General features: G+C 37.4%; 1 protein-coding gene across 13 annotated transcripts in view; it reads left to right on the top strand.

Moving 5' to 3' along the window:
* The window catches only part of ZRANB3 (zinc finger RANBP2-type containing 3), a 328,904-nt gene that overhangs the window by 87,131 nt on the left and 225,429 nt on the right, over window positions 1–16,344 (top strand). Inside the window, exon 2 of one of the 13 annotated variants that reach the window (XM_063647418.1) lies at window positions 6,641–6,758. The exons of the other annotated variants lie outside the window; for them this stretch is intronic. Within the exon in view, the coding sequence (XP_063503488.1) occupies window positions 6,641–6,758 (118 nt within the window). The remainder of the gene's footprint in view (window positions 1–6,640; window positions 6,759–16,344) is intronic. 13 annotated transcript variants of the gene reach the window in all.

Below are 16,344 nucleotides of genomic sequence, written 5' to 3'. Positions count from 1 at the left end.
ATCCTGAGACTACATTGTGTATTGATTTTTTAATTAGAATTAACTATATATCCAAAGTCTAGCAGTCTTAATTATGGTTCTAGAATATAACATAAATTGCATCAGCCTGAAAAATGTTTTTTAAAAGTACAGGTGATAGAAGTTGGGAGCGAAAGGCATGGTCACTGCTACTAAAAATCTTCATCCTATGTAGTGGTTCTGAAACTTCGTTGCACATTAAAATCACTTGAGAAGCTTTCAAAATCTTGATCCCCAAACTTCATCAAACTGCATTATACCCATTAAATAAAAATCTTTGCTGGCAGGGAAAGCTAGGTATCTGTTTGTTGTTTTCAGTTTGCCAGGTGATTCCAGTGTATAGTCAAATTTGAGAACCATAAAGCTAAATTTCACAGAAATAGTCCTAGAATCTTAAATATATTTTCTAAAATCACGAATGTTATGAGTGGTAGAATCATTCTTATAACTATTATCATTGTGAAAATGAAGGGGGAGGTGAGGTAGGAGGGTGCTGGAAGTGGACCAAAATTTTTTTTTAGTGGAAAGCCAAATCTCTTATAGTGGGATGTGGTAACAAAACAAGATTCTGCATTTTACTTCAAAGTTAATCTGTTAGTTATTTTATTTTACTTGCAAAGAGGAAATGTCCCTTTAGTCATGTTCTTAATTTTATGAGAATCTGTATCATCTTTTTTTATATAGATTGAGTTAATTAGAGCTAGATCAATGAGGTCGTTATGAATAAATTATTATGTGGATGTTAAAATCAACTTCATTTGACAAACACAGTTGACATTTATTAGTGCATAGGCAAAGTATTCTATAAAAGATACTTTAACAAATGTAGTTTCCTCTGACAGACTTTAGATACAAAGTTACATGCTAGTAGACCTTGGAAACTGTCATTTGTTTTTCTTGGCAAAAAACTTAGGAAAAAGCTCAACTTTTAAAATTTCTTATAGTATCCATATTTGCTATACATTAGCAAATACAGATAATATAACGTACAAAATAATTAGGGATTTACTTTAAATTTTATAGTAATTACAAGGTAAGGTAAATATATTTCAGCCTTCTCCTTTTTCATCTGACTCAGCCTGTATCAGCCTTGATTGTGCATTTGAATCACCTGCAGAGTTTTCAAAATCAGTCTCATCTTTTTAAAAGTTCTTCATTAACATTAAAGGAGCCCAGTGCTCTGTCTGGCCTCAGAGATATTCATTAGAGCCCAGTGTTCTGGCCTCAGACATATTTTTTTAGTCAGGTTGAAATTTAAGAATATGGATTTATGATTTTCTCTTTCCACAGAAGTCAGTAGATAATGTCTTCAGTTAATACATAATGGAGTTGTAAAATAAGTATGTTATTTAAGATTATCAAGGTTGTCTTCAGGAGTGGGATTGGGACTTGAGGTGAGAAGGGATCAAGATGGAGGCAGTTGCTCTTTACTATAAGCTCTTCCATACTATGTCTTTTTAAAAATAAAAACTATGGCCATGAAATACAATTAACAAAAATTTTTTTTTTGAGACAGGGTTTCGCTCTTGTCATCCATGCTAGAGTGCAATGGTGTGAACTCGGCTCACTGCACCCTCTGCCTCCTGGGTTCAAGCGATTCTCCTGCCTCAGTCTTCTGAGTAGCTGGGATTGCAGGTGCATGCCACCATGCTTGGCTAATTTTTGTATTTTTAGTAGATACGGAGTTTCACCACGTTGGCAAGGCTGGTCTCGAACTCCTGACCTCAGGTGATCCACCTGCCTCAGCCTCCCAATAAAAAATTTATAGACATGAAAATATTGCTTTCCATGTTAGTCAGGGTTTCCAGAGAAACAGAACCAATAGTATATATAGAGAGATATAGGAAGAGATTCATTGTGAGGGATTGGCTCAAGCAATTATGGAGACTGGGAAGTCCTATGATATGCCAACAGCAAACTGGAGGCCCAGGAAAATTGGTGGTGATATTTAGTCCAAGTCTGAAGGCCCAAGAATCAGGAGCACACATGTCTCAGAGGAGGAGAACATGTATTTCCGAGCTCAAGCAGACATCAAATACACCCTTCCTCTACCTTTTTTTCTATTCACACCCTCCCTTGATTAGATGGTACCCACTCACATTGGTGAGAGTGGATGTTTACACAGTCTACTGATTGGAGGGATAATCTTTTCTGGAAACATCCTCACAGACATACCCAGAAATAATGTTTTGCCAGCTATCCCATCATCCTTTAGCCCAGTCATGTTGACACACCAAATTAACTATATTACATTCCCTTATATTTTGTAGCAATAGGATGTATTTTATGAGAATCAAAATTTATGAACTCAGTTAGATTGTGGTTATTTTGTATGAAAAAATAATTTTAAACTTAAAATCCTTTTAGAAAGTCTCTTCTTGATTTTTTAAAGTAAGCTTTTTACTAAAGTATATCATATGTGCAGAAAGGGCCCACATCATAAGTGAACAGTTCTGTGAATTGCTCACAAATGGAACATTCCTGTATAACCAGCATCTAAACTGGAAACATGTATTGCCCAAATCCAGGACTTTTATGGTGTGTTCTTTCCAGTCACTGTTCCCTCATCTCCAAACTACTGTTCTGCCTTTGTACATCATTGGATACTTTGTTTCTGAATGTTATGCAAATAGAATAATATATTGTGCACTCATTTGTGTTTGGCTTTCTTCACTGAGCATTATGTTTATTAACTTTATCTTGTCATGTTGTGTAGTTTTAAATACTTCATTCTCATTGCTGTATGGAATTCTGTATCAGGACTATGCCACCGGTGGCTCACGCCTATAATCCCAGCACTTTGGGAGGTTTAGGTGGGTGGGTCATGAGGTCAGGAGTTAGAGACCAACCTGACCAACATGGTGAAACACCATCTCTACTAAAAGTACAAAAATTAGCTGGGCATGGTGGCGGGCGCCTGTAATCCCAGCTACTTAGGAAGCGGAGGCAGGAGAATCGCTTGAACCCAGGAGGTGGAGGTTGCAGTGAGCCAAGATCGTGCCACTGCACTCCAGCCTGGGCAACAGGGCGAGACTCCATCTCAAAAAAAAGAATATGCCACAATTTATCCATTCTAGTATTGATGAACATTTGTGTTGTTTCCATTTAATCTATTATGAATAGTACTGCTATGAAAATTCTCTAGCCTTGTAGTATAGTTTGAGGTTAGGTCATGTGATGCCTCCAGCCTTATTCTTTTTGCTTAACATTGCCTTGGCTATTGGGGCTTTTTTTTTTGGTTTCATATCAATTTTAAAATAGTTTTTTAAAATTCTATGAAGAATGCCACTTGTAGTTTCATAGGAATAACATTGAACCTGTACATTGTTTTGGGCAGTATGGCCATTTTAATGATATTGATTCTTCGTATCCATGAGCATGAGATGTTCTTCCATTTGTTTGTATCTTCTCTGATTTCTTTGAGCAGTGTTTTGTAATTCTCATTGTAGAGATCTTTCACCTCCCTGGTTAGATAGATTCCTAGGTATTTTATTCTTTTTGTGGCAGTTGTGAGTGGGATTGCCTTTCTGATTTGGCTCTTGGTTTGGCTGTTGGTGTATGGGAATGCTAGTGATTTTTGTACACTGATTTTGTATCCTGCCAATTTGAAGTTGTTTATCAGATAGAGGAGCTTTTGGGTGTGCAAGGCTATATGAACCAAAACAGCATGGTGCTGCTACAAAACAGGCACATAGACCAATGGAACAGAATAGTGAGCTCATAAATAAGGCTGTACATCTATGACTATCTGACAAAAATCAAGCAATGGGGGAAAAACTCCCTATTCAATAAATGGTGCTGGGATAACTGGCTAGACATATGTAGAAGATTGAAACTGGACCTGTTCCTTACACCATACTAAAAAATCAACTCAAGGCAGATTAAAGACTCAAATGTAAAACCCAAAACTATAAAAAGCCTGGAAGACAATCTAGGCAGTACCATCCTAGACACAGGAGTGGACAAAGATTCCATGACAAAGATACCAACAGCAATTGCAACGAAAGCGGAAGTTGACAAGTGGGATCTAATTAAACTTACAACCTTCTGCACAGCAAAAAACTGTCAACAGAGTAAGGAGAAAATCTACAGAATGAGAGAAAAATATTTGCAAACTATGCATCTCACAAAGGCCTAATATCCATCATGCATAAGGAAATTTAAAAAATTCACAAGAGAAAAATAACCCCATTAAAAAGTGGGCAAAGGACATGAACAGACACTTCTCAAAAGAAGACATACATACAGGCAACAAGCATATAAAAACTCAGTATCACTGATAATTAGAGAAATGGAAATCAAAGCCACAGTGAGATACCATCTCACACCGGTTAGAATGGCTAGTACTGAAAAGTCAAAAAAATAACAGATGTGGACAAGGTTATGGAGAAAAGGAAACACATACACTGTTGGTGGAAGTGTAAATTAGTTCAACCATTGTGGAAAGCAGTATGGTGATTCCTCAAAGAGCTAAAAGCAGAACCATCATTCGACTTAGCAATCCCATTACTGGGTATATACCCAGAAGAATATAAATCATTCTGCTATGAAGACACAGGCATGTGAATGTTCAATGTAGCACTATTCACAATAACAAAGACATGGAATCAACCTAAATGCACATCACTGACAGATTGAATAAAGAAAATGTGATACATATACACCATGGAATACTATGCAGCCATAAAAAAGAACAAGATCGTGTCTTTTGCAGGAACATGTATGGAGCTAGAGGCCATTCTCCTTAGCAAACTAACGCAGGCACAAAAACCAAATACCACATGTTCTCACTTGTAAGCGAGAGCGAAATGATAAGAACTTATAAACACAAAGAAGAGGAAACAATCGACACTGGGGTCTACTTGAAGGGGGAGGGTGGGAGGAGAGAGAGGAGCAGAAAAGATGACTATTGAGTACTAGGCTTAATATGTGGGTTATGAAATAATATGTACAACAAACCCCTGTGACAAATGTTTACCTCTGTAACAAACCTTCACATGTACCCCCAAACCTAAAATACAAATTTAAAAAAAAAGTTTAACTCTTAAAAAAAAAAAGAAAAAAGAAAATTCTGTGTGTATCTTTTCTGTTGCTGCATTTGCCTAAAATTTAAGTTTAGGATCTTTTGCCAAAGAAAACACAATCAAATGATGAAAATAGGTAAGAAATTAGCTTTTCATTTACAGAAACTCCATGTAAAGTTTTAAGAATGCATATATAATGTGCACCTTTCTTGTTCAGCTTAGATTAGTTTATATTCTATCTTCTGAACAGTTTGGCCTGTGAAGTACACTCGTATTTAATGGAAAAACAGGATTCATGATAGTAAATCTAGATATTTATAAATTAACCTCTGTTGCCTCAGGTTTTGTGCCAGCACAGGGGATAAAAATGACAAAATAAAGAGTAACAAGTTTTGATTCTGATAACTGGGCTATAAGAGAAACTATGTTCCTTTAAATATTCACTTCTAGCCCTGTGTTTTGAGGGCTGTTGCACATCAATCACCATTTTAACTGATAGATTATCTTTCTTCTCCAATGTTTCAGAACATGCAGTCTAAAACTGGCTTTATTCTTAAATTCTAGTTCTCTCCTAATTTACTTCTTCAGCCTTTGCATCATTCAGTCTTCTCTTTGTTTACTCATAGCTTTCCATTGACATTTTGTGGGCAGCCATTTGACTTTGTTCCTCTGCCAGAGTATCACCAACAGCAGGCAAGGGACTCAGATCTGCCTGTTAATATTTGGGACATCTAACATATTTCCTCAGGGACAACCCTGCCTGAGGTTGCCCTGGATCAATTTTCCACCCCCAATTTATTTCTTTTCTTTTTTTGAGACAGAGTCTCGCTCTATTGCCCAGGCTGGAGTGCAGTGGCACAACCTTGGCTCACTGCGACCTGTGCCTCCTGGGTTCAAGCGATTCTCCTGCCTCAGCCTCCTGAGCATCTGGGATTACAGGCATCTACCACCACACCTGGCTAATTTTTTTGTTTTGTCTTGAGATGGAGTCTTACTCTGTCACCAGGCTGGAGTGCAGTGGTGCTATCTCAACTCACCGCAACCTCCGCCTCCCAGGTTCAAGCAATTCCCCTGCCTCAGCCTCCCAAGTAGCTGGGATTACAGGCACACGTCACCATGCCCAGCTAACTTTTTTTATTTTAGTAGAGACAGGGTTTCACCAGGTTGGCCAAGATGGTCTCAATCTCCTGACCTCGTGATCTGCTCGCCTCGGCCTCCCAAAGTGCTGGGATTACAGGCGTGAGCCACTGTGCCCAGCCACACCTGGCTAATTTTTGTATTTTCAGTAGAGACGGGGTTTCGCCATGTTGGCCAGACTGGTCTCGAATTCCTCACCTCAGGTAATCTGCCTGCCTCGGCCTCCCAAAGTGCTGAGATTACAGGTGTGAGCCACTGCGCCCAGCCCAAAATTGTTTTCATTTGTCAAATTCATCTAGTGTTTTTGAATCTGAGAATTTTTACCTTCTATCACAGAGTAGGCCTATCTTGGGTTCTTCCTGGAAGGGGTAAGTCTATGTGTCCTATTTTTGATCAAGTGCTTTTTTAACTTTGATTTCTTTGCTGTTTTTTGTTTTGTTTTGGTTTTTTTTTTGAGACAGGGTCTCACTTTGTTGCCTGTGCTGGAGTGCATTGGTGCAAATATGGTTCACCGCAGCATCAACGTCCCAGGATCAAGCAATCCACCTGCCTCAGCACCCCAAGTAGCTGGGATTACAGGTGCGCGTCACCACACCTGGCTAATTTTTCTATATTCTGTAGAGACGGAGTTTCGCTATGTTGCCCAGCCTGGGAACTCTGATTTCTTCTTTATGTCAAGATCTTCTGTCTTAGGGGGTTCATTCATCCTTATCCACATATAATACCCTGTTACCTGCCTCAATTTACCTAGACCTGCCAGAGTTTCAGCCCAGCATACATAAGTTAGGCCACTCACCTTGGATACCTTTGATAATCTCCCCAGCTGTAAACTGATGACTTCTCCATGGAGCAGGGGAAAAATAAGCACTTTAGTCTAGCTTGTCCTTGTTTTCCAGAGGCACAGACTCCTAATGCCAAATAGCCATGACTATTTGAAGTCGGGGGTGAGGGAGATTTTCCTCTGGTTCACTTGGAACAGTGACAGAATGTTCCTGCTAGCCTCTGAAGAGTATTGGCCTCCTATTTAAGACAGCCCTTCAACTCCAACTCCTAACTTTTTGTTGTTGTTGTTCCTTTCTGGCCTTATTTGAGGCATTCTAGATAAGACTTTCCTACATTTCAGACATTCCTGTTTGGGCCAACCGAAGCCTAGAGGAGGGGAAGAATGGAAGAATAGTTGATTTACAAGGTTAAGCTCTACCTAAGTGCCCAGTATTAGCAACTATGAATACCTGGCATTCATAAGTGTTAACAATCCAGCTTGTCAGCTATGGTTAACTGTTAAAACCATAAAGTTTACCAAACTTTATGTTCATCTTGTGTTATTATTATCAGGAAATCTTTGTTATAAAATTGAATTTTACTCTATAGATTAGGGTTTATGTTTATTGCTGATCTTGACTCAAAATTTGAGAACATAAAAAGCAGTATCACTTCTATAACTTACTGAAAGCATTAAAAATTCCCATTTTCATGTAATGTTTTATATATTTGAATGAATGTGTATTTCTTTTTTAAATTCCTCTAGAAATATTTGAATTTTTAAAATTTTTTTTACTATGGTCCATTTGGGAATATTATTATTATTTTGAGATGGAGTTTTCGCTCTTATTGCCCAGGCTGGAGTTCAGTGGCACAATCTCAGCTCACTGCAACCTCCGCCTCCTGGGTTCAAGTGATTCTCCTGCCTCAGACTCCCGAGTAGCTGGGATTACAGGCATGCACCACCACACCCAGCTAATTTTGTATTTTTAGCAGAGACAGGGTTTCTCCATGTTGGTCAGGTTGGTCTCAAACTCCCGACCTCAGGTGATCCACCCGTCTCAGCCTCCCAAAGTGCTGGGATTACAGGCATGAGCCACTGCGGCCAGCCTTTTTTTTTTTTTTAACCATTTTTAAGCCTTTACCTTGGCTCACGGTATACAGTTCAGTGTTATATACATTCATAATGTTGTACAACTATTTAAATTTGGTATATATTTTTCATTTCCACCAGCAAATACATGAGGTTCTAGTGACTTTGCATCCTTGCCAGCATTTGGTATTATAAGTTCTTTTAATTTTAGACTTTCTAGTAGGTATATTATGGTATTTCACTATGGTTTTAATTTGCAGTTTTTGGATGGCTAAAGATGACAACAACGTTGTCTTGACTTATTGGCTATCTATACATTTTTGTTAGTCAAGCATTTGCTCAAATCTTTTGCCTATTTTAAAAATTGGATTGTCGGTCTCCTTATTATTGAATTATAAAAGGTGTTTATATATTCTGGATATAAGTTCTTTATCAGCTATTATATTTTCTCCCAGCCTGTGCCTTGTCTTTAAAGTGTCTTTCAAAGAGCAGATATTAATTTTGATGAAGTCTAATTTACTTTTCATACTTTTTGTGTCTTCTCTAAGAAAAAGCCTAACTCAAGATCACAAAGATACATATATAATCCAAATATATATGTAAATACATAAATTACATATAATAATATATAATATTTAGTAATATATAATCAATATATATCATCTACATTTTTTTACATATATATTTACATATACACATTGAGACAGGGTTTCACTGTATCATTCAGGCTGGAATGCAGTGGTGCCATCACGGATCACTGCAGCCTTGACTCTCTGAGCTCAAGCAATCCTCCCACTTGAGCCTCCCGAGTAGCTGGGATTATAGGTATGTGCCACCACACTCAGCTCATTTTTATTTATTTATTTATTTATTTTTTTGTAGGGACAGAGTCTCACATCATTGCTGAGGCTGGCCTCAAGCTCCTGGGCTCAAGCAGTCCTCCTGCCTCAGCCTCCCAAAGTGCTGGGATTATAGGCATGAGCCATTGATGCGAGCTGATATTCTATGTTTTCTTTTACAACTTGTACCGTTTTTGCTATAGTTTTACATATAGATCTGTGTTTCTGCTTAAATTTTGTATATGGTATGAGGTATCAGTTGAGAGTTTTGTTTGTTTTTGTTTTTACCTATGGAAATCCAGTTATTCTATCACCATTTGTTGAAATGACTGTCGTTTCCCCACCAAATTATTTTCTCAAAAAACATTTGTAAAAAATCATTTGACCATATATAGATGATTTTTCAACTGTATCCTGTTTGATTAATCTATATATCTATTCTTATAAAAATACCATGTTGTTTAGATTATTGCAGTTCTGTAGTAAATATTGAAATTCGATTAGTCTTATATTGAGAAAACTCTACTTTGAGCTGAAATTTTTCTATCTGTAAATTCTACCTATTAATCCTGTTTATGTCCTCTAAAACAAGATTACTTCCTATTTTATCTGACAGTTCATCTGTTTGAACAAATGTTTATACATTTTAATCTGGACCAAGCCTCTATATGCTCTAAAACTCTGCACCTTACTATGTGTTTGGGTTTTTTTTTTTTAATCTTCTTACTTTATAATATATTAGAAAGTCAATCAGTATTTATTGAAGTAAAACTAAACTCTGTGGAATAATTCCTCATTAGTATCCTTAACATATGTACCTTACGTTGAATGTAGTGAAAAAAACATAGTTCCTGCGATCATATCATTAAGAAAAACTATGGCTGTCTTCACCAAGAAATGAATCTTTCCAGACCCTTGCATTTATTTAACTTGTAACTGTTTTTTTTGTTTCTGTTTTTGTTTTTGTTTTTTTGAGACAGAATCTTGCTCTGTCACGCATGCTGGAATGCAGTGGTGTGATCATGGCTCAGTGCAGTCTCAGCCTCCTAGGCTCAAGTGATCCTCCCACCCCAGCCGCCCAGGTAGCTGGAACCACAGGTGTGCAACACCACGTGGGCCTGGCTAATTTTAAAAATTTTTTGTAGAGACAGGTTTTCACCATGTTGCCTAACTACTGGGCTCAAGCGATCCTCCCATCTTGGCCTCTCAAAGTGCTAGGATTATAGACATAAGACACCAGGCCCAGCCTGGTTTGATTTTTATACACTGGAAAGTTCTTCATTTCATTATCAACTTTACTTTTGTTTTTAATCAGAGTTTTACATGAACATAGTTTAAAGGGTCAATAACTATTATAATTTTCATTATTAAAATAGCTACCTCCTACGCTCCCTTAATCTTTCTCTCTACAATTTCCCGTATCTCTAAGTAATGTATGTATGTTGAAGTTTTTGTTTTTCCAGTTTTGGGCATTCTCTGTTAACTCTCCAATATGGAAGATGAAAAATTGCCTCTCTTTAACTCTACTTCCCACATCACATACTACTTATCATTCTTACCTTCTCGGTATAGATATATTATAATTTTGGTTAGATAAATATTTGATGTTGCGAGTTTTTTTTTTTTTAACTTTTAGGTTCAGGGGTACATGTGCAGGTTTCTTATACTGGTAAATTGTGTGCCATGGGGGGTCTGGAGTACAGATTATTTTGTCATCTAAGTGATAAGCATAGTACCTGATCCTCTCCCTCCTCTCACTCTCCACCCTCAAGTAGGCCCCAGTGTCTGTTGTTTCTTCTTTGCGTTCATCTGTACTCATGTTTAGCTCCCATTGATAAGTGAATATGTGGCACTTGGTTTTCCGTTCCTTTGTTAATTTGCTTAGGATAATGGTCTCTAGGTCCATCCATGTTGCTGCAGAGGACATGATCTCATTCCTTTTTATGGCTGTGTAGTATTGCATAATGTATATGTACCACATTTTCTTTATCCAGTCTATTGTTGATGGGCATTTAGATTGATTCCATGTCTTTGCTATTGTGAGTAGTGCTGTGATGAACATATGGGTGTATGTGTCTTTATGGTAGAACAATTTGTATTCCTTTAGGTATATACCCAGTAATGGGATTCCTAGGTCAGATGGTAATTCTGTTTTAAGTACTTTGAGAAATCTCCAAACTGCTTTCCACAGTGGCTGAACTAATTTACATTCCCACAAGTGGTGTATAAATACTCCCATTTCTCTTCAACCCCACCAGCATCTGTTATTCTTTGACTTTTTAGTAATAGCCATTCCGGATGGCATGAGACAGTATGTCATCTTGGTTTGGATATTCATTTCTTTAATAATTAGTGATGTTGAGGATTTTTGCATATGCTTATTGGCCTTATGTATGTCTTTTGAGAAGTGTCTGTTCGTGGCCTTTGCCCGTCTTTAAATGGCAAAGTTAAAGTTAAATGGCAAAGTTAAAAACAGTTGTTTGTTTTTTGCTTGTTAACTTGTTTAAGTTTCTTCTAGACTCTGAACATTAGACCTTTGTCAGATGAATATTTTGCAGATATTTTCTCCCAAAATTCTGTAAGTTGTCTGTTTAGTCTGTTGATTATTTCTTTTGCTGTACAGAATCTCCTTAGTTAATTAGGTCCCATTTGTTAATTTTTGCTTTTGTTGCAATTACTTTTGGAATCTTCATTATGAATTTTTTTTTTTTTTTGGAAACAGAGTCTCACTCTGTCACCCAGGCTGGAGTGTAATGACGCAATCTCGGCTCCCAGGTTCAAGTGATTCTCCTGCCTCAGCCTCCAAGTAGTTGAGACTACAGGTGCGCACTACCAAGCCCGGCTAATTTTTGTATTTTTTAGTATAGATGAGGTTTCCCCATGTTGGCCAGGCTGGTCTTGAACTCCTCACCTTAGATGATCCACCTGCCTCTGACTTGCAAAGTGCTGGGATTACAGGCATGAGCCACTGCACCTGGCTTTATCATGAAATCTTTGCCATGGCCTATGTCCAGAATTGTATTTCCTAGATTTTCTTCTAGGGTTTTTATAGTTTTAGGTTTTACATTTAAGTCTTTAATACATTTTGAGTTGATTTTCTTGTATGATCAAAGGAAGGTATCCAGTTTCAGTCTTCTACATATGGCTAGCCAGTTATCCCAGCACCATTTATTGAATAAGCGTTCCTTACCATGTTGCTTATTTTTTTGTTAACTTTGTTGAACATCAGATAGTTAACAGGTGTGAGGCCTTATTTCTGGACTTTCTATTCTGTTCCATTGGTCTATGTGTCTGTTTTTGTGCCAGTACCATGCTGTTTTGGTTACTATAGCCTTTTAGTATAGTTTGATGTCAGGTAACATGATGCTTCCAGCTTTGTTCTTTTTACTTTGAATTGCCTTGAGTATTCAAGCTTTTTTTTGGTTCCATATGAATTTTAAAATAGCTCTTCTAATTCTGTGAAGAATGTCATTGGCAGTTTCATAAGAATAATATTGAATCTGTAAATTGCTTTAGGCATTATGGCTGTTTTACAATATTGATTCATCCTATTCATGAGCATGGAATGTTTTTCCATTTGCTTGTTTTCTTTGAGCAGTGTTTTGTCATTCTTGTTGTTGAGATCTTTCACCTCCCTTGTTAGCTATATTCCTAGGTATTTTATTCTTCTTGTGGCTGTTGTGGATGGATTGGGCTCTTGATTTGGCGCTCAGCTTGGACATTGTATATAGAAATGCTGCTGATTTTTGTACATTGATTTTGTATCCTGTGGCATTGCTTAAGTTGTTCATCAGATCTAGGAGCTTTTGGGAGAGACAATCGAGTTTTCCAGGTATAGAATTATATCATCTGCAAATAGAGATAGTTTGACTTCTTCTCTTCCTACGTGGATGCTTTTTATTTCTTTCTCTTGCTTGATTGCTCTCGCTAGGACTTCTAGTATTATGTTGAATAGGAGTGGTGAGAGTGGGCATCTTGTCTTGCTCTGGTTCTAAAGGGGAATGCTTCCAGCTTTTGCCTATTCAGTATGATGTTGGCTGTGGGTTTGTTGTAGATGGCTCTTATTATTTTGAGGTATGTTCCTTTGATGCCTAGTTTGTTGAGAGCTTTTTAATGTGAAGTGATGTTGAATTTTATTGAAAACCTTTTCTGTATCTATTGAGATCATTATGTGGTTTTTGTTTTTAGTTCCGTTGATGTAGTGAATCATATTTATTGATTTGCATGTATATATATATATATATATATATATATTTTTTTTTTTTTTTTTTTTTGAGACAGAGTCTTGCTCTGTCACCCAGGCTGGAGTGCAGTGGTGCCATCTCGGCTCACTGCAAGCTCCATCTGCCGGGTTCACGCCATTCTCCTGCCTCAGCCTCCCAAGTAGCTGGGACTACTGGTGCCCACCACCAAGCCCGGCTGAATTTTTTTGTATTTTTTAGTAGAGATTGAGTTTCACCATGTTAACCAGGATAGTCTCAATCTCCTGACCTCGTGATCCACCCACCTCAGCCTCCCAAAGTGCTGGGATTACAGGCATGAGCCACCGCCCCTGGCCAATTTGCGTATATTGAACCAATCTTGCATCCCGAGGATAAAGCCTACTTGATCATGGTAGATTAGCTTTTGATGTGCTGCTGGATTCTGTTTGCTAGTATTTTGTCAAGGATTTTTGCATCTGTGCACATCAAGGATATTGGCCTGATATTTTGTTGTTGTTGTTGTGGCTCTGCCAGGTTTTGGTATTAGGATGATGCTGGCCTCATAGAATAAGTTAGGGAGGAATCCCTCCCCCTCAATTTTTTGGTATAGTTTTAGTAGGAATAGTGCCAGCTCTTCTTTATACATGTGGTAGAATTTGGCTGTCAATTCTTCTGGTCCAGGGCTTTTTCTGCTTGGTAGGCTTTTTATTACTGAATCAGTTTTGGAACTCATCATTGGTCTTTTCAGGGATCCAGTTTCTCCCTGGCTTAATCTTGAGAGGGTTGTATTTTTCCATAAATTTATCCATTTCTTCTACATTTTCTAGTTTGTTTGCATAGAGATGTTTGTAATAGTCTTTGAGGGTTTTTTGTGTATCTGTGGGGTCAATGGTAATGTCCTCTTTGTCACTTCTGATTGTGTTTATTTGGATCTTCTCTTTTTTTCTTTATCAGCCTAGCTAGTCGTCTATTCTTTCAAAAAACCAATCCCTGGATTCATTGATCTTTTGTATGGTTTTTTTTCGTATCTCAGTTTCCTTCAGTTCAGCTCTGACTTTGTTTATTTCTTGTCTTCTGCTGTCCTTGGGGTTGCTTTGCTCTTGTTTCTCTATTTCCTCTTGGTGTGATGTTAGGTTGTTTATTTGAGATCTTTCTAACTTTTTGATGTGGGTGTTCAGCACTGTAAACTTCCCTCTTAACACGGCTTTAGCTGGATTCCAGAGATTCTGGTATGTTGTATCTTTGTTCTCATTCATTTCAAAGAATTTCTTTCTTGATTTCTGCTTTAATTTCATTTTTTACCCAAAAGTCATTCGGGAGCAAGTTGTTTAATTTCTGTCGTTTACAGTTTTTTGACTATGGAAAAATCTACTCACAGCAGAGCCATGTAGCCTACTATCATTTCTTTTTCTTACACAATATTTTCATCTTCTGGAGTTAGTAATTGGTTTATTCACTTGCTTAACTTTGTATGTTTTTTATTATTAATTAAACCCAAACTAACTTCTACTTGGGTAAATCTCTTCTCAATACTTTCAGACACATTAAGTATTCTATCATTTTTATCTTTTAGATGTCTCGTCCAGAGACTTCTGACCTTTTCAGTACAATTTGTTGCTGGGTATGCTGCATAGCTATTGTTTTGTTTTTTTCTTTACCTCATCATCCTGGAGATTTTATTCACCACTCTTGTGTTGAATTTCAGGGAGCTAATATTGCATGAAAAATGCTTTGAGAGCCTTGCATGTCTTAAAATGTTTTTATTTCACTCTAACATTTGATTAACAGTACAACTAGGTATATAATCCTGGCCTATAAATTTTCTTTTCTCAGAATTTGTAGGTATTGCTCTCTCTGTCGTCTAGTTTTTGGAATTCCTATTCAAATCCATTGACTTTATATGCTCCATATTTTTCTAAGCTTTCTTTTTCTGACACCTCATCATTTGTATGCAGTCTTTTGTATAATAGGTACCTTTTGTATGAAACCTTTTTCTGGAAGCTTTTAGGATCTCCTGTTTTCCTCATTGTTCTGAAATTTTGTAGGAGTGGCTTTAGGGTTAGAGTTATTTTCAGACTTTGTGCTGGGCACTGGTTTGACCCATTGAATATAGAAACTAATTTCCTTTCATTTGGGGATTTTATGTATTTATTCATTTATTTTGAGATAGAGTCTTGCACTGTCACCCAGGCTGGAGTGCAGTGGCACAATACTGGCTCATTGCAACCTCTGCATCCCAGTTTCAAGTGATACACTTGCCTCAGCCTCCCCAGGAGCTGGGATTACAGGTGCCTTCCACCGTGCTCGGCTAATTTTTGTATTTTTAATGGAGACAGGGTTTCACCATATTGGCCAGTCTGGTATTGAATGCCTGACCTCAAGTGGTCTGCCCACCTCGGCATCACAGAGTGCTGGGATTACAGACGTGAGCCACCGCGCCCAGCCTAGTTTGGTGATTTTAAAAGAATTATTACCATTAATATCATTTTTATTCTTTTTTATTTTGTTTTCTTTCTTTCTACATTGTTCAGATATTAGATGTCTTGGAATTGGTCCTTTAATATTCTTATCTCTTTATCCTGTTTTTGAGCTCATCTTTTTGCTCTGTTCTGTGAAAATTTTCCTCAACTCTATTTTTTAGTACTTCTATTGAGCTTTTATATTAATGCTATTATATTTAATTCAAACAGCTCTCCTTTTTTCTTTGAATATTTTATTTTACTAGTATTCTCTTCTTGCCTCATGAGTGAGACTTCTCTGAAGGTACTAATGACAACTTTTCTTAATTTCTTTTCTTTTTAAATCATCAGTGTTTTCTCCAACTTGCTTTTTTAAAAAGGGTTTTGCATTCTGTCTTTCATGTTATTAGCTGTTCGTAAATGTCTAGTGATCCATCTCTGTCGGCTTCAGTTTAAGATCAGGACAGCAAAAAGGCAGTCAGAAGCACCCTGACTAAATGAGGTTGTGGGGTTGTTGACTGCAGTCTTTGCTGTAGATTATTTGGCTTAGTTGATCTCTTGGAGGAACTCTTGATGGTAGCATATTTAGATCATTTATTGTGGGCTGGTCTGATTGTCTAGAGAAGATACTTTCAGACTTTTACCTGAGAAATATAAAACTAGCTGTTGGTTTTCTTTAAATTAGGAAAGAAGCCTGAAAGTTTTCCTCAAATTTTATAAAGCCTCACCTGTTTCTCCTATTTTCAGTTCATATCCGCCTACCCTCCACTGTGACTGTTCCAACTCTATAAATCCTCTGGGTAGTAGATG

The sequence above is a fragment of the Pongo pygmaeus genome, chromosome 11, assembly GCF_028885625.2.
Source record: "Pongo pygmaeus isolate AG05252 chromosome 11, NHGRI_mPonPyg2-v2.0_pri, whole genome shotgun sequence".
In the NCBI taxonomy this organism is placed as follows: domain Eukaryota; kingdom Metazoa; phylum Chordata; class Mammalia; order Primates; family Hominidae; genus Pongo; species Pongo pygmaeus.
Note: the sequence above shows the minus strand (reverse complement) of the source record. Positions and strands in the feature narration are given on the sequence as shown.